The 20,989-nt window shown below is 44.1% G+C and overlaps 1 protein-coding gene across 1 annotated transcript; it reads left to right on the top strand.

Annotated features, from left to right (window-relative positions):
* Positions 1-1,003: 1,003 nt before the first annotated feature.
* LOC108934156 (ubiquitin domain-containing protein 2-like) lies at positions 1,004-18,699 on the top strand. The gene is made up of 3 exons (XM_029250823.1): positions 1,004-1,218; positions 10,422-10,658; positions 18,269-18,699. Exons 1-3 carry the CDS (start codon positions 1,047-1,049, stop codon positions 18,667-18,669), a joined length of 810 nt encoding a protein of 269 aa, XP_029106656.1. The 5' UTR covers positions 1,004-1,046; the 3' UTR covers positions 18,670-18,699.
* The last annotated feature ends 2,290 nt before the right edge of the window (positions 18,700-20,989 follow it).

Raw genomic sequence — 20,989 nt, 5'->3', positions numbered from 1 at the left:
TACCAACCTTTGGTTAACAATGTGTGAGAAAAGTAGAGGAAAAAGAACAAGTACTGCTTTGGATGTCTGACTATGGTCAAGTTGATGGGCATGGGGTAGTGATGGACTTCAAGAATTCTCAGATCACTAAAATGTAGTATTAATAATTATTATTATTTATAATTTATCCTTATTCATTTATTGTTAGTAACTTCTTGGGGTCACAGTGGTCCCAAGTGGAATGACCATTTTCATAACTCTGAGATGCTTGTGTGGACCAAGAACACCAAGCTTAAGAATAACAGGAACTATTCAGGGACATTCTTGACCTAAAGGGTACCTGAAATGTACCTTGAAATGCTGTTAAAGGAGTCTTGACTTGTGTCTAGCGGGATATTAGACCATTGTTCAGGAAGAAAACCCTCCAGGTCTTGTGAGAAAGAAGGAAGCAGAAATGTACTGTGAACTCTGCTCTCCAAACACTGCCAAAATTCTCAGTGTATTTAGAACAGGGATCGGAAATTCTAGGGATTCTACGAAATTCCAAAGGAGTCGCATCTCACTTTTCACTGACCTTGCGAAAAACAAGTTCATTATTAAGTTTGGCTTTAGCTGCATTTATTTAATGTTAATACTGCTTATTTACAAAAGCAGTTTTTGCAAAAATGTATATCCTATAAGGAATAAAACACCAAGTGATTTTTTTTTTTAAAAAAAAAAGCCTCAAACAAAACCCTTAGCACTTGGACGCTTAATTTAACTAGAGAAAGTAATTAATGTATACAAAGTAACAGAGTATAAGAACGGGCCAAGTGGCATCTGTTGTTTTTTTTTCTTTCAAGAACATTAGTCTATTTCTTCTATTTAAAATAAAATAAAAAGAAAAGACACCAGCTGGAAGCGAGTTTTCGCGCGTTGCCACGGGGAGCCGCGTCCGTCTTTTTCGCGGGGGGAACGAGCGGCGCGCGCAGGTGTTCCCCACGTGTCCCCCCTCGGTCCCCCCTCGAAAGGCCTTTAACGCGGTCACCTTGTGATGATGTGTACAACAGCCCGCCTCTCCCCAGCTGATGCTCCAGCGCTGTCAATGTCTGTTCGCGGAGGAGCGCTGGAGGAGCAGGGGGGACTGGGAATCCGGAGAGGTTCCGCGGGGCAGCGCGGTGAGCACACCCATGGGTGGCTGCGTGGGCAGTCACCATGATTCCTCGGGCAGTTTGAACGAGATCTCGGACGGAACCGGAGGTAGGGCTGCGAGCGGCCGCGCGCCGCGGCTCACAGTTGGCATGTCGGGGTTTGTTTGATCGGCGCTGCCGTCGTATGCTCTTCCAACCCCCCCCCCGCCCCCTCGCATTTCATCTCCGCCGCTCGCCACGCCGGCGCTTTGCGGGGCCTCGTGCTCGAGCGTGACCTCGCGCTTCTGGCGCGGACGCGATCTCTTTTGCAGTGCGGACGAGCTGCCGCTGCCGCTGCTGCTGCGTGCTTTCGCGCGCGCGCGCCACGTTCCGGGAGCCGCTTCCCGAGTTGCGGTTAGCAGGCTAGCATGTTAGCTTCATTGAATGTGGGTCACAGTGCTGGGCTGCGCGGCTCGAGACGCGCTGCCTGCGTGTTTCGATGAGCGCGCGCTGCGCGGACTGCGACACCGAATTGCTGGAAACAAACTTTACATAAACAAACAGCGTGTTTCTCGGTGGCGGCGCGCTCGTCTTTCTGCCGGGGGGGGGGGAATATCATCGAGGGGAGGGGGTGACCGCAGCAGCAGAGTCGTCGGCTGCCCTCGGTAGAAGTCTCGTCGTGTTACTACTTCGCCGGTACACAAAATTCAATACCAGACGGTGCGCGCGACAACGAATGATTCCGTTTTCTGTGGTATAAATAACAACGCCTTCTTTAAACTAATACATGGTTAAATGCGCGTAAGCTCGTTAGAAACTGTCGTTTAGTGAAGACAATGACGAGCGAGAGTCGAGTATGAGTGTTAATAAAAGTTGTCTCCTGTCGACGGAAGTGTTCGCCGTCTTTGTTTGTTTGTCTCGCGCGTTCCTTCGTGGTTTGTTTGTTCGTTCGTTTTGGGGAGGTGGTCCTGTTAAATGTGTTCTTATATGTGAATAATATGTGGGCTCTCAAAGCCTTCCCAGACCTCAGTTTGTTCGTTTATGGCGGATCCGAGGATTTTGTCGGTTTCTCTCTCAGTAAACAGCCGCGAATGTTCTGCGCGTTGGTTTTATCGCATTAATTTTGTCTTCAGAAAATCAAGTTTTGTGTGTTCCGGACAACTGTTTTACCACAATTTTGTGCTACATGTTTGTTCTCGATGTTTCCGAGCTGCCAGGCTTTTCGACCTTAACTTTTTTTTTTTGTCCTGATTTTTTCTAAACATGATTTCCCGCCCTTTTTGCCTGCCTCTCAAACATCATTTCTTAATCTTGTGTTGTCTTTGCTAAATGTCACTTCTTTGCAGGTTTTTTTTTTTTTTTTTTTGTACCCAAATTGACATTGTTTATGCCATACTTTCCTCAAAGCAACTTACAAAGTTAATCTACTTACAGTAGTTTAGTCATTTATACATCAGAGTAATTTTGCTGAAGTAATTTAAGGTAAGTACCTTGCTTAAGGGTACTACAGCTGGAGGTGGGAGTTGAACCTGTAAGCTTTTGGGTCCAAGTACAGCTGCTCTAACCACTACACCAACAGCTGCCCCAATGTTTCCCCTGAAGAGTCCAAATGCAGCAAAATACATTGTACAGTTGGTCGGAAGAGGAGTGTCATCTTCAGAAAGTCGTGTTCAGTTTAAACATAAAATGAACAATACGGGAGTGAGACGTTCCGTCACTTCTGCTGATGTGTGGAAATTGTGCACCTGGGGATTGAAATGACAATCGTTTATGGAGTAGCGCTGCTGTCTCGCACCATCTGGGTGTTGAGAGAGGATGTGGGTTCAATCCCCACTCAGTGTGTGGAGTTTACATGTTCTCCTTGTGTCTTTGAGGGTTTCTTCTGGGTTGCTCTGGTTTCCTCCCACAGTCCAAAGACATGCTGTTCAGGTTCCCCCATAGTGTGAGTGACAGACAAACGCACACACACACAGAGAGAGAGAGTGTGTGTGTGTGTGTGTGTGTGTGTTCCACTGATGTATGGATGAGTGACCCAGTGGAAGCAGTGTATCTAGTACTGTAAGTTACCATGGTGAATAAGGTGTGTGGGCTGATAACACTACATTGATGGAAGTCGCTTTGGAGAAAAGCATCTGCTAAATAAATAAATGTAAACACGAACAATACAGGAGTGAGATGCTCTGTCACTTCTGCTGATGTGTGGAAATTGCACAGCATCTCAGGACTGAAATACCAACCAGTTAAAGAAACCTGTTTACACCTTTTGAGCATAGCAAACTGGATCATTAATGTTCATCACCTGCCCCATTACTTTTGTGTTTCGATGGAAACGGATAGGGAAACATCGCTCTTGGAAGACTAGACACTCCATACAAGGGGAAAAAAAAATGGGGATGGGACGTCAAAAAATAATGTTGTGCATGAAGCAAGAAGGGGTATACAGTATTTAGTATTTAGCAACATTTGTATGCCTCTGTACACTTTAATGGCTGTTAAGTATTTAATAAAAATGAGTTTGCTGCCAAATTATCCAATCCTATCTCTATTCTAGTTTACATTACGTTTACTTACTTAGCAGATGCTTTTCTCCAAAGCAACTTACAATGCTAATGTATCTACAATTATTTACCCATGTTTTACAGCTGGGTAATTTTACTGGAGCAATTTAGACAATTTAGTACCTGGCACAGGGGTACTGCATCCGGAGTTGGGATTCAAACATAACCTTTCGGGTCCAAAGGCACCAGCTATAACCTGTAAACTACCAGCTGTCCCTTTTTCAGATAACTTCCATTTTGAAGCAGCTGCTGTTCCAGAATTACCTTAATTTAGGTGTGTTCTGCTAACTCTCTGTACGTAACTTCCACCGAGCACAAACAGATTACCTGCGCTGCTGTTTCTCCAGATCTCCATGGCCTTACAACAGGTGGCAGGTGATGAGAATCTGCTTTTGACTGGAAAGAGAGTTAGACCTGAGGAGAGGCTGAGTTTCTGGCTCCGAAGTACACACACGTTGTCTGAAACCGCTAAACCTTTCAATTCTTTGAGACCTTTCGTGGCAGTATCCCATTACAACATTCCAGGAATAACTTGGCAAGAGTTATTCTGATGAATGACAGCCCACATCTTTTGTCCTCTCCTTTTTTTTCCCCCCTCCCTCTTTGGGGGGAAAAAAATCATTAAGATTATCATGCGCCTGCAGAGCTTAACATCCTTTGCATTGCAACTTCATGTCCGTGCCAGTTTTCTTCTTCCCTTAGTTGCAATTATTTATTTGAATAGCTGCATCCCTTACAGTACTGCTCTTTCTCTTGTGCATTTTTGTTTTTTTTTGTTTAAATTTGTTTATTCTGACACAAAATGCTTAACCTGCTGCAGAAAAGCTGCAACCAAATGAATAATTCAGTGTCTTTCAAAATCGGAAATTCACTTTCAAGGAGTCCAAGTCAGCAGTTCTTGATTTATTCCGGCAACTTGGCTGTATCATGTTTAAGAGGTTCTTTTCCCGGCTGTACATCTCCCCGTTTTGCAACAGGAGCACCGTGGCCACACGTAGGTGGCACATGGCTGCATGTCACATCCTTGCATATCTGCTGTAAACTTTAAATTATGTATAAAGACACAAAACTTGACTCTGCTTCCAGTGAATCATAAAGGCTAACATTTTAGTTTAAAATAGTTGCTGTGTTTTAGACCTTTAATTGGGTGTTATTTTCTGTATGATTTATTTTCCGGCCCTTGATGCTTCGTTTTCTCCGCGCAGGTTTCCTCGCTGCGAACTCTTACGAGTGGGAGATGTCATTTGCGGTCTTAGAAAATACAGTGGCAGCTGGACCGTGGTAGTTTCGTTGTTATTTCACTCCAGCTAGACTTGTTACATCAGACGACCGGGTCTTGTGGAGACAGGCATGGGGAGCCGGTGTCATCGCACGCGGCACCCTGAGGACGATGGCTGTCAGCGGAGAGTCAATGTATCCCGCTGGTGACGATTATCAGAAGATGAGGGGTCACAGGCAGTTGGAATTGGAGCTCTGCGTGTGCGAGCCGGACCTCCAGCGAACCGGTACCTGAACCAATTGGCTTTCTCATCCGAAAAGCCCTGGGAGCGTGACTGAACGCCCGTGCGAGATGAGCTCTGAACTGCCATAAACCCAGTTAATCATGAAAGACGGCGGGAGGCCGTGCTCAAGGTGGTTCTTAAGCGCTGAAGTTTGACAAAACAAGCCGGGGCCCAATTTGATGGCATGTAAATCATGTCGCTCGCTGTGCCAGAGCGTTTTGAGCTGCCATTTGTTTCCCCTCTTTGCCAAAGTGGCTGCCTTCTATTGTCACCAGCTGTCATCCTGCCATCACACAAATGGCCCTGACAGCGTTGGCAGCGAACGAGTTTGATGGACAGCAAGTGCACAATGGGTTTTTTTTTTTTTTTTTTTTTTTTTGTCCGTCCTGATCAGTTTGGCATTTACGCTGATTTGTTTGCGAACTTTGCTCGCAAAGTTAACAGAGGGGAAGGAAAGGATGGGCGTAATCCCGTTGAAAATCCAGCAATTGTTACATGTTCAAGGATTGTAAGTCCATCCATTTTTAAAGCACAGTTTCTACCCCAAATTGTCATTTTAAGTGTATTCACGAGTTTAGGGAAAACACTCTCACGAGTAAATATCCAGGTTTTTTTTTTTTTTTTTTTTTTTTTTTTTTTTTTTTTTTGCTGACAGATGAGGGGAGCCTTTAAGACTCCTACCCAGATGGTGCTCATTTTGGATCCATGTGAATAATTTGCATGTTTTAGGCTTGCAGAAACCTGTCAGAACGTGAATCTCGGTACAGTGTGTACTGTAATGTACAGTTACTAGTTCCCAATTTCTGGATTTCCTTAGCATAAAGTACAGTTGCAGCTGCAGACCCTTCAAATCCAACAAAATGTAGAAAAGGTCACGTAAGGGTGTCATCTTCAGAATCACAGGTGACATTGAAAGAGGTAAAATAAAATGCAGGGGATTTGCACATTCTTAATGATTCAAGATTCAAGAGTTTATTATCATGTGTACAGTAAACTGTTTGTTACACCATACAATGAAATTCTTACTCTGTGCATCCTCTCAGCAGCCTATGAAAAAATTGTAAGGACATGAGGGGAAAAAAAAAACACAAGGCGTGAATCACAAATTACAAGAATTACTATTAGTGCAAGAATCCAAGGAACAAAGTTATGTGCATGTATAAAGTGTGCAGTGCGCAATGTAAACATGGAAGTCGTACGTGTGCAAAGTCCTGCAGAGGTAGATTGGGTCTATTCGCAGTTGAAAGGGGGGTGTGTATTTGTGTAATGATGTATATTGGCATAAAGTAAAGCTAATGCCAGGACCTGATTGAGGGAAATGATGCCTAGTATAAAGTAGAAAGGTGTCATTTACAGTAATGTGCCCCTATTAGTGTGTCTAAAAAAAAGTGCGTGCATTAATTTATTACATATGATTTATAAATTTGCTCATTTACTTGATGCTTTTTTCTAAAGCATCTTACAGTATTGCATGACAGTTATTTACCCATTTGTACAGATGGTTATACCATTTACATTTATTTAGCAGGTGCTTTCCTCCAAAGTGACTTACATCTGAGAAATACAATTTGTGCAGTAAATGCACAAAAAATACCCTGGTGCATAAATGCACAAGTTGTAAGTTCCATCCTCGAGTGTTCTACAGTGGGAGGTGGGATTTGAACCTCCGAGTTCAAAATTAAGTTCTAACTACTATGTCACCTACTGCTTGACTTCATCCCCTTTAATGTTGATACAAACACAGGCAGGCACACCCAACCCTCAGCAGCCAAATCAAAAGAAAACTACCCAGCATTAGAAGGAAGTCATGCAGGTGGCAAAGTGGTGCAGCAGGTAGTGCTTACTTTTCAGTGCAGTTGGCTATAGGTTCGATCCCCGTTCAGTTTGTCTGGCTTTTTATCCTCCCCATGTTCACTCGGGCTTCCTCCAGCAATCCGAAGGTGTGTGTGTGTGTGTGTGTGTGTGTGTGTTTTACCCTGCTCTCCTGTATAAATGAGTGAGTGACTAGGGAGTTCAGTGTATCTATCATTCTAAGTTGCCTTGGATAAAGGTACTAGTTAAATGCCAGTTAATCACTGTACTACTTTGGATCAAAGCCCCTATACAGTGAATAAACGTAAACTTGCATGTGTATCAGTCCCTGATTTAGAGAGGCGTTTTGGAGGGTGTATGTATTTTTCTAGAGGTGCCTGGAGAATTGGCTCAGAGATTCCACAAGGCTGTACTTTGATACCAAATATGCCACTAATTCAGTGCAGCTCCCTTTAAGATCAGAGATTGAGAAAAGCAAAATCAATTTTCCCGGTGTATAGTATCCACGTGTGTGTGTGTGTGTGTGTGTGTGTGTGTGTGTGAGAGAGAGTACACTGCTTGTTTGTCATGGGGCTGTGGTTCCGTACTGAGCTATTGTACATGTCAGCGGTTTTGCCCTAGATGCATGGTAATATACAGCTGAATTCCTAAAAGCATCTTAATGTGAAGGGCAATAAAACAATGTCGGTGAAATATTTGTAAGTGCAGGCAGCCGTCACCTTACAATGAAGGGTTCTGTTTGCTTCATCGCAGTACTTGCGATAAACTAATATAGTAATTACTGCATACTAATAACTAATATAGTAAGTACTGTATAGTATACAGTACTGTATAAATGGGTAAATCATAATGGTAAAATAATACTAACGGTGTAAACTAAATATATAATCACTATGTGCCTGCATTTAGTCACCATCGTGTTACACATAATGTTACTGAAAGAGGTGGTCTTGGTATGATCCAGGGGTAGTTTCTGTTGCCTATGACTTCTGAACCTTCCTCAAGCGTGGTAAACGGGGTGTTTTGTTCTTCATAGATGCTTCTTATTACTCTGTAACTGTATTCTGGTGTCGGCTGCATCATCTGAGCAAGTCTATCGATTCCTGAGGAGGGCAATATGTGTCCTTGAGCCCAGGTCGCTTTTTCTGAGCCCGGCTGATGGAAGCAGGGTGGCTCTTTGCGTCTCCAGGACTGCACGGACCTGCCATCGAACATAAGCGCCGGTTTGGCGAGCGAGGCTTTTCTCGGGAATATTGATTTTTGTCCTGCGGTGGGTAGTTTTCTTTCGGTTTGGCCGTCGAAGGCTGGGCGTTTCGCCTTAAGTGCTCGTTGACTTCTTCGCTAGTGATTCGTGGTGCAATCTGAGATTAAGTTGTCTGGATCTCGTTGAAGTTAAGGGATGTTGGTCTTTTTGAAGATGCGGAAAATCCACGTTTAAAACCCCATGCTGTCTTCTGTAATTAAGTGTTGTTCTGTGGGAATTTCCTGTGTCATTAATAAACGAAACAATGTTTTCAGTGAGGAATTGTGATTTCGGGTGGTTTTTCATGATCTTATGAAATACTTTTGTGATTTTAATTTTAATGCATTCTTCTTTAGCAATGAAGTGAGTTTTAGGGTTCATAGAGATGGCAGTTAATGGTCTCAAAATGCACTTGATGTGTCAGTATCGCTGGAAATACAGCAGTGATGTGGAATTTAACATCCTAGGGATCCTACAGGTTGTGTATTAATTGAAACATGCATCTCGTAGGAGCAAATTGCATTTGGAATTGTAATTATGGGTTTTTATATTTGTCTGTATGTAACCTATAATGAAATTTTAGTCATGTGTTGAGAGTGTGTGTGGTTAAAAATATGTATACTTGCCCCCCCTATGTGTCACAGTAGCCTTTGGAACAGGAAACTGAAGGATTTTGATTCGATTGGAGGGAATGGAGTCTTGACTGCCGTTGTTGGTGCACAGAAGAGCTGTGTGGAGCTGCGCCGCTGTGCAACTTCTTATCGTTTCCCAGTCTGTGCATCATTCCCAGAATGAGTCCAGTTTGTTTCTGGGTCACTGGCAGAAGATGCATGGATGTGTTCCAGCAGAAGAATTTAATTGTGGGCGTGGCCGTGGGCGTGGCTCCATCCAATCACTCTGAAGGTCCTTTCCACCAAGCAGAAGGTTGTGAACGAAAACATGCTGACCAGGTTCACGTTTGCATTTTTGTCATTACCTTCTCAGTAGTGTGCGTGTTTAAGGATGTAATCTGAGCCTGGAAGCTGATCCCTTGCCTCCAGTCTTAAGTCCCCGTTCACTCTCCTGTGCTTCTCGTTGCGACTATAAAGCTCTCATGGCTATTGTGAGGAATTAAGATTTCTCCAGAAAGTCTCATCCGACATGTGGCAGGGCCTGGGAGTCAGGGGTAGGGCGCTGGGGGCTGGGGGGGGTTTGCAGGAACCTGATATTGGTACAGCATGTCCCAGATAACAGGGTTCTCTCTAATGGCAGCCAGATGTTTCCTTCAATAAACGTTTCTTCTCGGAATCCTGCAGGGCCGGAAGCGGTCAGGCAGTCAGTGGCACGGCTTGGAGGCGGCGGCTGCTAAATCCGACTGGACTCATTTACTGTTGGGACTCCGCTCTTGCGTTCTCGCATCGATATATCGATCCCCAGGAAAGTTCATCTGCCGTCTTCCCTCCGCGTGGCAGAGCGGCGGCCTGTATGGCAAACCTGTGCTCCTTTAACAGGCCGGACAAAGGAAGCGTGCAGCACGGTGGCACGGCAGGGGGTGCGAGAGGACGTGGCTTCGGTCTCTGTTCAGTCTGTGGAGCTGTTTCCTTGTGGGTGCTCTGGTTTCCTCCCACAGTGCAAAGACATGCAGTTCAGATGGACTGGTTTCTCTAAACTCGCATAAGTGTCTGAGTGTCTGTGAGAGAGAAAAAGTGTTTCACCAGCGTTTGAGTGACCCATTATAAGTGGTACAGTATATGTAGAATTGTAAGTCACCTCAGGTAAATAAGGTACTCACTGATTTCAAATTTTGTGTGTACAGAAAAATAGATGGGGGGGGAATATTTTTTTTCCATTTATTTTTTTTTTTTTTAATGGACCAGAGCTGCCCACCTTGGTACCGTTTAGTCAAAAGTACAATTACACTGATGCCCTAACTGTGTGTGTGTCCTGTTGGAGTGCCTCTTGGTATCAAATGTTTTTTGTGTCCTTGACTGTGTTCTGTTGGACTCTGTTTTCTTAAAGCTGAAACTGTTGTTATAGTTTAATTGATGCTGTGATCTGCAGTAGGGGGGGAGATTTGGTGATGAAACATTTGGCAATAGAGGACTCTCAGGTACTCAGGTGGTTAATCCTGTATGTTTCACACCTGGGGGTGGGGGGGGCGAATGTCGGATGGACCCAGCTTCGCCCAAATGCACCAGGCCTGATCTGCTGCTCTCTCTCCGTTTTTTTTTGTTCTCAGTGGCTCTGGGCCGCAACCAGCCCCTGAAGAGGGAGAAGCCCAAATGGAAGAGCGACTACCCGATGACAGACGGGCAGCTGCGGAGCAAACGCGACGAGTTCTGGGACACGGCACCCGCGTTCGAGGGCCGCAAAGAGATCTGGGATGCGCTGAGGGCCGCTGCGCACGCCTTCGAGAGCAACGACCATGAGCTGGCGCAGGCCATCGTCGATGGGGCCAGCATAACTCTGCCACATGGTATGGGAGGGTTGGGGTGTCCCTTTTCAGGGCCCCCAGTGCTGTCTTCTGTTGCTTTTTTTGTTTGATTGTATCTTTCTGTGTCATCTCCTCTTTACATTTTCTTTATTCAGGAGAAACTTTTGTCCAAAGTGACTTCCAATGAACTCTATGTAGTGTTGTTAGCGCACACACACCTTATTCACCATGGTGACTTACACTGCTAGATACACTACTTACACTGGGTCAATCCTCCATACATCAGTGGAACACACACACTCTCTTTGTCACTCACACACTGTGGGGGGGGAACGTGAACAGCATGTCTTTGGAGTGTGGGCGGAAACCAGAGCACCCGGAGGAAACCCACACAGACACGGGGTGAACATGTAAACTCCACACAGACTGAGCAGGGATTGAACCCACATTATCTCACACCACCCAGGCGCTGAGAGACAACAGCGCTACTCGCTGTGCCGCTGTGCCACCGTGCCGCTGCTTCTCCTAAGCGTTTACATTTATATGGCACTTTCCTCCAAGGCAACTTAGTGTTAAGCTGCTTACAGTTATTTACTCACTTTATAAGCTGGGTAATTTTACTGGAGCAATTAGGGTTGGACCCTCCTGCAATTGCAAAATATAGCCATCCTACATTGAACTCATAGAGTCTGAAGAAGACCAGAATTTATTGATCCACTATTTGTATTTTTTTAATGTAAACTTGATTTCATTATTTTGTCCAGGAGTGTGTGCGCTGAAAACCTTGGGGATTTCATTAATTCAACTTTAATTGAATTTTTCATCCAGTTTTTACCATTAGTACCTCCTCGCACTTATTCGGCTGAGCAGCTGGAAAATGAACAAAACTCAGGCAAATTAATTTTAATTTAAAACAGACAACACTTTTGATTTCACTTAACGCTCATCCTTTGCTTTAAAAAATAATGTCCTTAGTGGTATTGCTGGTGGTAGCAATGCAGCGTGTTGCCATTTTTTTTTTGATGATGCAATATGCTCATTATTAATGTACAGACCGTCTACAGACGGCAACACCTGTACTGTTCCACCTGCTGTTTATATTTCTAGTGTTTCCTTGTTAGTTTTTGATTTAAATTTTTTTTTCTTTCCCATACCAGTTTTTTATCAGAAATATCTGACGTTTGATTTGCCCCCAATGGTGGCAATTAATTCTGAGGGTTTCACTGATTTAGAAAAATCACAAAATCACTGTGTATTTAAACTACTTTCAGTCATGTTATTTCCTACCTCCGTGGCCTATTTGTATGACTGACAGCATTTCTGTCCCAATTCTACTTGTATAGTACGGCACTCGATGGCAAAAATATTTTATTGCGATGATGCACAAGAATATTTGTCAAACTACAGCAAACTCAATTTTGTCACCTTGTTTCAAATTATTTGCGGACACTGATTTGGCAGCGGGTGGAATGTAAACATTTATCAGAATTATTTGCTCAAATCAATGTCAAAAATGAATGAATGACGAGCTTGGATACGAGAATCCCAAAAATAGGAAGGGAGCTCAAAAAAAGATGGGGGATCAGATAATTTAATTCATATGGTACGCATGCATTTCGGCAAGGTGTCTTCCTTGGTTTACATTTCATAAGGAGTGATAAAATACATAAACCGTGTGAGAGGTCATAACAATCAACCGACGAGTGTAGTACAGTAACTGAACACAAAGGTAGTCTGAATAAGGTAAATGCCATTAGTGATGGAATTTATCTTTATATTAGTATATATTATATTTATCTTATTCATTGGTGCCATAAAGATAATGCCCAATACTAGTGTAAACAAGTTGGGAACAATGATTGAAAAGTGACATCATAAAAATATTGATTAAAAAGTTGCAAGTGCAATTAAATCCATTGATGGAAAGCTGGATTTAGAAGTGATTTACAAAAAAACCTTACCAGAAACAGTGTAGTAAGCGTCCTTACCGAACCCATTGGGTGTTTAAAGAGCGAATATCCCACGCTTCCCTTCGTAACGGATGTCTACTCTCATCACCCCCCTCGTCTCGCTTTCAACCGTCCTTTGCTGTCGCGCAATAATTTAAACTCCGCTGGGTGGAAACATGTAAGAAGTGACATGTCGATCGTTGAGGGTTCCCTCCGAAACAGGGTAATGGTGTTCCTTCGGTTATTCTTACCTTTTGGTTGTGTTTCGGGTTTTTTTCGCTTTGAGAGTGTAATACCCAAGTGGCAGAACTCTTCCACAAAAATTTCACTCGAGGCAGTCGTTAGTTTCTCTTAACATCTGATCCATTTCTTCAGCAGAGTAGAAAATGTTCTGCTCATTAACAAGCTGTTAAAATGTGAAGCTAATATCCTTCAGGAACAAATATGACATCATTGTTTATAATGTCTTAAATTACACAGCTGAATCATTTTGTTTTCCACAATTTTAGTACATGTGCCATGACTTTTTTTTTTTTTTTTTTTTTTTTTTTTTTTTTTTTTCCTCCCCCCCCCCCTCTTTTTTCTTAGTACTTTAACTTGGTAGACTATTAGGAAAAACACCCATAACATAGTCTTTTTGGGCATCATATAATTTACACATAAATTTACAAGCATTAAACTATGATTTAGTATGTTAAGTCTAACTTTATAGAGTGCTTTAACACAGGCATAAGGCAGTAAAAACAAATACATAATGTCACCAGATTGTTTTCTTCAAGAAATACTAGGTAAATATTACACCTTTTATGGCCTCAAATTGCACTCGGGATTTAAAGTCTGGGACCTGCACCAGTGTAGGAGAACTGGGTCTAATAAATTCTTTGCTTCTTTGGCTCAAATACTTTATTTTGTATTGTAGTTAGACATTTGTAGAGAATTTTTTAAATGTTATGCCACTGGTTATTGACCTGTTTCCTCACTTATTCACCTGCTTGTTTGAAACATATAGCTCTAATATCACCAGAGGGCATTGACCTCTGATTTCTTTGGTTGGCACTCATTTAAATTTATTTATTTACTTGACGATTTTCTCCAAAGCAACTTACAATGTTAAGCTACTTAGAATTATTTCCCCATTTAAACAACTGGGTAATTTTACTGGACTAATTTAGGGTAAGTGCCTTGGTTAAGGGTACAACAGCTGGAGGTGGGATTTGAACCTGAAACCCTTTTGGTCCAAAGGCAACAGCTTTAATCATAGCAATTCATAAATCTCCAGTATTTCTGTAACTATGCGTGCAGACAAGTGTTTTCTGAATTAATCGATGGCTGCCGGACCCGGATATGGCCAGGCTACGCCGTTCCTTTCAACATCTTTAATGCTCGTTAAGAATTTTTATGTTTCATGAGTGTGGGCTTGTACAACTGGAGCATAAATGTGCAGCAACTTAAAATAAAATTTAAAGAGGATGGCAGCATCACCAACAGGAAGAATTCAGTAGAAGAGAAACGGACAATAATAAGATGCTTTTTGAGACACTTGTATTTTGGAAGGGATTCAGCAGCTCTGAGGGTGAGAGGGAGTTATTGCATCACGTCGAGGTCAAGATTGAGAACCTTTTGGCCTTCACATGAGTGGGGCCATGAAGCATCCAGAGATGGAGGAGAGCAGCACTGTTGCTGGGGTCTAGGGAGTAATCAGGTGCTGAAGGTGCCAGAGTGCTGCTCCTTTAGCCATTTTGTAGGCCATAACCAGAGTCTTGAGCTTGAGATGGGCAGCCAAAGGAAGTCAATAACGTGACACAAGCAGGGAAGACGCATTGAACTAAAGTGGCAGGATTTGAAAGGTTTGACTGGCAAGATTTTTGACACATTTGTGGGGATATTTTAGCTCTCTTGGTGCAGCGCTGCCCAATCAGTTGGAGTTTTTGAAAGTTGAAGGTGTTGATTTATAGTAAACCACCAAGGGTTTCATGTCCACACCTCGCTGCCTGGAGCACTTCCCTCATCTGAGGGTCCGGCCACTGCAGCTTGAACACTTTGAACGCAAAGCGAGAGCGACATTCTGGCCTGGCAGCGTCCCGCGGCTTCTTGGTTTTCATCGGCTCCTTTTCCGCAGTCCCGGGAGTGCGATGAAAGGCCATGGCACGTGGTTGGGGGGGGGGGGGTTATAAATAGTGGCACAGCACGCTTAAGAGATGCTACAGCTGAAAGGTCAAATCTGACCACCGTGCACCCCCCCACCAAAGCTCATAGTCAGTTCTGCCGCTCGGGTCTCCTTACCCTCATGTGGTCGGACTGGCTGGACTTTTAGGGCCTTTTTCACTGAACTGGTACGAGAGCACACCCCCCCCCCCCCCCCCAACCCCGACCCCCTGCTCTGTTTAAGAAACCTAAAAAGCTCAAGCTTCTCAGTGACCGAGTTACGTCGTCGCAAAAGTCTGTTTTACTGACAGTCTCACCCGATTTTTTTTTTTTTAATGTAACCAGAGGTTGTAGCTGGTTGTAGTTTTATTGATTGACGTGAAAAGACTCCAGAGTGAGATCCTTATAACCGGACCACGCAGAACGTTTTCTTGCAGGAAAATTTGATATTTGCAGATGTTGGGGGGGGGGGGGGGTGTATACAGGTGGTTCTCGACTTACGATCGGTTGCGTGGAACGTACCCCCATTGTAAGTGGAAAATGCATTTAATACGCCTAACCTTCCGAACATCATAGCCCATCATCCCTGCGATGGCCGTTATGGGTTTACTAAGCAATAATGTTGAGTTTCTCCTCAAGAGTACTTACCCTCCTCTTCTTCTCCTCACCAGTAGCAGGAGAGACAGAAGGGCGTTTCTCTGACATGACGGATGTACAAAATGCAACGTAGGTACAGGGGTTATCTGTACAGTGACCGCGTGGCAGCCTGGGAGATGAGGATCGCTGCCGCTGCCCAGCATCGTGAGACGGTATCATACCACGTATCGCTTGCCCGGGAAAAAAATCAAACCTCAAGATTCGAAGAACGGTTTCTATCGAACGTCTGTCGCCAGCTCGCTATCGTAAAGTCGAAAAAGTGCAAGCGGAGCCATCGTAACTCGAGCATCTATATATACGTAATATACAGGCGCGGAAATAGGTTGATCATGGAATGTATACTCAATTGAAAAATGAATATGAATTGAATATTTTTATTTATTCATTTAGCTGACACTTTTCTCCAAAGCAACTTACAATGTTCATCTGCCTGCAATTATTCGCCCATTTTTACACCTGGGTAATTGTACTGGAGCGATTCAAGGTAAGTATGTTGCTCAAGGGTACTACGGCTGGAGGTAGGATTCAAACCCGTGACCCTTTGGGTCCAAAGACAGCAGCGCTAACTGCCATGCTGAAAGCTGCCGCCGAATGTCCTTAATTACGGTAGAGTTTTGCGGTGTCAACTGATGGTATTTGGTATTTTCTCCCTAGTGAACACTGTCTGTGTAGAGTTCATATACATTTACAGTATTAATTTACCAGATAATTTTCTCTAAAGCACCAAAAGGTTGTATTCACTGGTAAAACGGGTAATGGGCTCGTTCGGATTCCCCAGACTACATAATTATAATTCTCAGCAGTAACCTGGAGATGGACTTTCGCATCAAGGTGGAAATATGCAAGAAACATGCATAAATGCAATATTCCTACTGAGGCACAAATCTAGAATGACAGATATTTTGGGAGTCTAGTATTTTTAATGGTATTTGCATGTGCTTTCCCACGTTAAATTGTGGGGAAATCTGTGTTTGATAAAAGGAGGGACAAAAGACGGCAACGTCCTGTACTGTCACCAAGGTCTAAACGGTGCGTCACTCCCTGCCCGTGCGGTTTCTCGCTCGCGCCGTCGTCCCCGGGCTGAGTGACGCAAGTGCGTCACGGGGGCGAAGTGTTGAACCGGGAAGAACATCGCCCCTTTCCAGCCTTCTGGCACTTTCTCACCCGTTCTCTGATCGGGCGGCCTTCTGGTCCCGAGACGTGGACAATAGGAGTTTGAACTGGCTGTGTGGTGGAAGAGTAGGGCAGGGAACTGAGATTGCGCTGGACTCCTCTTTGGAGGATTCTCTTTACGGCTTAGAGGGGAGCTGGCGGTGGTGTGGTTAGAGCTGCTGTCTTTGGACCCAAAGGTTGCAGGTTTGAATCCCCCCCTCTAGTACTCTTGAGCAAGGTACTTATCCTAAAATTACTACTGTAGAAATTACCCAGCGGTATAACTGGGTAGATGATAAGTAGTCCAACATTGTCAGTTGCTTTGGAGACAAGCATCAGCTAAATGAAAAATGTAAATATATAGAATATGATGGGGTGGTCTCTTTTGCTTTCTGTAGTAGGTGAAGAATATGATTCCGTGGCACATATTGCAGATGGAAAGAAAAATTGTGATGTAACGGATGGACGGTTCAAGTTTGTGAGCATCACCAATCGACACGTCGCCAGGCGCTGGCGCCATATTCATCGAATTTCGAAGTTCGGAATAGATGTCGGAATGTGAAATGGGCCGCTAGACTTGGAAAGGAAGGACTAGTCGATCCGTAGATGTGTTGTAGCAGAGGGGGGGCGTGTCCCGTGCTGGCAGGCTTGCGGTTTGTCCCCAAGTGCCGGAGATGCCCGCGGTCCAGGAGTTCCGGATGGGGAAAAGTCCCACATTTATGTCAGTGCTCAGGCCTGGCAGATGGCATGATGCTTTTCCCAAAGCGGTAATTTTGTTTTAAATTTTTTTACACTATTTACGATTTACCCATTTACAGCTGGGCAGTTTTTAGGGTAACTACCTCACTCAAGGGTGCAGTAGGAGGAAGTAGAATTCGAACCCGAGTCTTTTTGGTCCAAAATTAGGGGCTCAAACCAGTATGACACCCGCTGCCTTCACAGCAAATACAGTATATTTTTCAGTATTTCATTACTTTTTGAAATAAAGTTGGGGGACTGACCCAGGGCCTTGGAGCTCTGGGCAGGAATTTCCTCGTCGTAGGTCTTCGGTCCTGGTCCCGCAGGAGCACGAGTTCTTCAGCCCTCTTTAAAGAACCAACCCCATTACAGTTACGTGAATAAATGTAGATGTTTAGCCTCTTAACTTTCACTTTTCTCTTAAGCGACTTAAAATTATTGACCCATTTATACAGCTGGCTAATTTTACTGGAGCAATTAAAGTAAGTACCTTGCTCAGGGGTCCTGCAGCTGAGATTTGAACCTATGACCCTTGGTTATAAAGGGAGCAGCTTTAACCACTAGGCTACTATAGTACTTTTGTGGTGCTTGGCGATGTGAGAAATACCCCTGAAATCCCATTCTCTGATGGGAGATGGAATTTTCTTACAGAAATTTGGTTCACGTGCTTGTATCCATGTATTTCTTTGATTTTATTTATTTAGCTAGCCGAAAGATTTATTTATCCGTGTTGCAGCGTTAGGATTTCGGTGCTCGGGACGGAACGGGGTCACGCTCGCGTGATTCTAAGATGAAGTACAGTACTGTAACACAACACCAACATATTACACTTTCAGTTACACACAGGCGGGGGGGGGGGAGGGGGACTAGCTATTTCTATATGCACGTTCGCTTATTTTAATTTGACTTCTTTTATAGGAGCCTCCTTTACGATGATGCCTTAAGACTGTGGGTGCTGCGTGCACCTGTTCACGATAACCTTCTCCTCCTCCTCCACGTGCTCTGTATCAGGTGCCCTGACGGAGTGCTACGACGAGCTGGGTAACCGATACCAGCTGCCCGTCTATTGCCTGGCACCGCCGGTCAACATGATCGAGGAGAGGAGCGACGCGGAGTCGTCGGACGCGCCGGAGCCGCCGCCCGGCGCGGGCCAGGAGTGCCAGCTGCGGCTGCGTCTCTCCACGGGCAAGGACCTGCGCCTGGCCGTTCGCACCACCGACTCGGTGCAGCACATGAAGCGCCGCCTGCAGGCCGAGGAGGGCGTGGCACCTTCCAGCCAGCGCTGGTTCTTCTCGGGCCGCCCGCTCACGGACAAAATGAGGCTGGAGGAGCTCAAGATCTCCAGGGACTACGTGGTGCAGGTGATCGTGAGCCAGCCTCCCCCTCAGAACCCCACGCCCGTGGAGAACTAGAGCTCACTGGGGTTTAAAAAAAAAAAAAAAAAGGCTGTGAACCTTACTGTTTGTGGGGGAATTTTTCGGGAGTTTTTTTTTTTTTTTTTTTTTTTTTTTTTTCCCCCCCCTGCCTGTTTTTATATCTCTCATTCCTCTTTTATGGAAGTGTACTGTATATATTCACTATATATGCACCACATTGTGCAGTTGTTGCCTGGAACAGGCAGGCAGGCAGGCAGGCTTCCCAGCGGGAGGAGATGCTGGCTACCCATCGCCATGGAAACGAGGGGGCGGGGCTTGATGGCAAAGCTACCTGGTTCTAGCTTTTGTTGCTGGAAAACGTGAATGGAAATACACATCAAGGTGGAGGAGAAACAGCTGAACATATCAAATGTCGGTTTGCTGTGAAAGGACTTTGTGTGTCATTTGTTGGTTTTAAAAAAAAAAAAAAAAAAAGTCAGGGTTCCTGTTAATGACTATATTTGTACCAGAAGTTGTCATCAAAAAGGATTTTTTTTTTTTTTTTTTGTTGTTGTTTTTATGAGAAAACAAAAGAAAGGGAAGGTGAAATTAAAACCCACTTGTCGAATTCTAACCAAATACGAAAAAAAATGAGAAGCAAATGATTTGTGGAATACATAGTCAGCTCACCACTGCACCAGTGTCCTTCCTGTGTGTGTGTGTGTGTGTGTGTGTGTGTGTGTGTGTGTGTGTGTGTGTGTGTGTGTCGCTCTCTCTCCCCTGAACTCAGTCAAGCTGAAGGTCCTGTAACTTCAGAACTTTGATCACATCAGGCATTGAATTACGTTGTACGTAAGGTGTTGTGTGTGGTTTTTTTTTTTTTTTTTTTTTTTTTGTAAACTGAGCAATTCCACTCTGTATTCTGTGATGGAGTTCTGCAAGGGGATATTCGACATGCTGCGCGAGGGGGAAGGGCAGATACCCACGATGTCACCGAGCCTACACACCACATGCGTACACATACATCTCAGTGAGATTGCCTCTTTCGGCTGGGGGGGGGGGGGGGTGACCTGAACCGTGCTTTGAGCGGTCGGGTCCGGTCCACAGAGGTACTGGACCCTGTGGGCAGAGCGACGCACGTTTCCTCATTGCGAATATAATCCGTTCTGAGACATTCTTCGTGAAACATCTCTGCTCTTTATTGCCTTGTTAGGATTCTGATTTTTTTTTTTTTTTTTTTTTTTTTTTTTTTTTTTTTTTTTAATAAAAAAAAAACTAAATTTACCCTCTTGAAGGTGTCCTGGGCCTGATAGTGAAAGGAGATGAGCGGCAGATGAATGAAGTCCTGTAACTGTGTTGTTGTTGTTGTTGTTGTTGTTGTTGTTGTTGTTTTGTTCCTGATACCTGGGTTTACCTGTGCTGGGTCATCAAGCTATATATTTTTTTTTTTTTTTTTTTTTTTTTTTTTTTTAATTATTTACCCATTTATACAGCTGGGTGATTTTACTGGAGCAATTTGGGGTAAGTACCTTGCTTAAGGGTACTACAGCTGGAGGGGGTTTGAAACCTGTGACCTTTGGGTGCAAAGGCAGTAGTTCTAACCACTTACACTGCTAGCTTACAGTGGTAACGTACCGAAATGATATGTAATACCCTTGATCAAGGCAAGGCAGTTATTGAGTTGACACTGTAAGAATACCGTGTTTACCGTTCTCAGAGGTACACTCTTCTGCAAAGTGATGTACAACTCAACGTGGGGAAAAAAAAACGCACACGTTTCACAACGGACAACGAGCTCTACATACAAACATTGTCAAAGTGCAGTTCGTCCAATACCACGGTATTCACAGTGCACGTTACACATGGAGCCGCCCGTAGGACTGAGTCACGTGGGACGTGCGAAGATGATTGGGACGGGTGCCGTTCTGAGATCAGGAGAGAAGTGGGTCCGAAATAGATGCGCTTCGAGACCCCTCTGCTAATTCTGGAAGAGATTCAGCAGTTCCGAGGGAGCGGAATAATAGACATAAATGGGTCAAGGGTATGAATGTGTGAGTCACTGTAACGTTCTTAGTATTCAAACCTTACCTCTGCCATGATTAATCTAGTTAAATACCATAGTAACAGCTGGTAGCGTAGTGGTTAGAGCTTCTGCCTTTAATCCCACCGGTTGTAGGTTTGAATCTCATCTCTGGCTCTAGTACCCTTGAGCAAGGTACTTACCCTAAAGTGTTCTGGTAAATTTTCCCTGCTGTATAAATGGGTAAGTAATGGTGAGTTGTTTTGGAGGAAAGTGTCAGGTAACCAATGTTATAAATTGCCCTTGAAAAATGTCAATAGTCAGATTTAAATCTCTGTATCATTTGTTCCACCAACT

This window comes from Scleropages formosus, chromosome 4 (assembly GCF_900964775.1).
Source record: "Scleropages formosus chromosome 4, fSclFor1.1, whole genome shotgun sequence".
NCBI lineage: Eukaryota > Metazoa > Chordata > Actinopteri > Osteoglossiformes > Osteoglossidae > Scleropages > Scleropages formosus.
The sequence above is the reverse complement of the archived record's forward strand: the minus strand, read 5'-3'. Positions and strand labels throughout refer to the sequence as shown.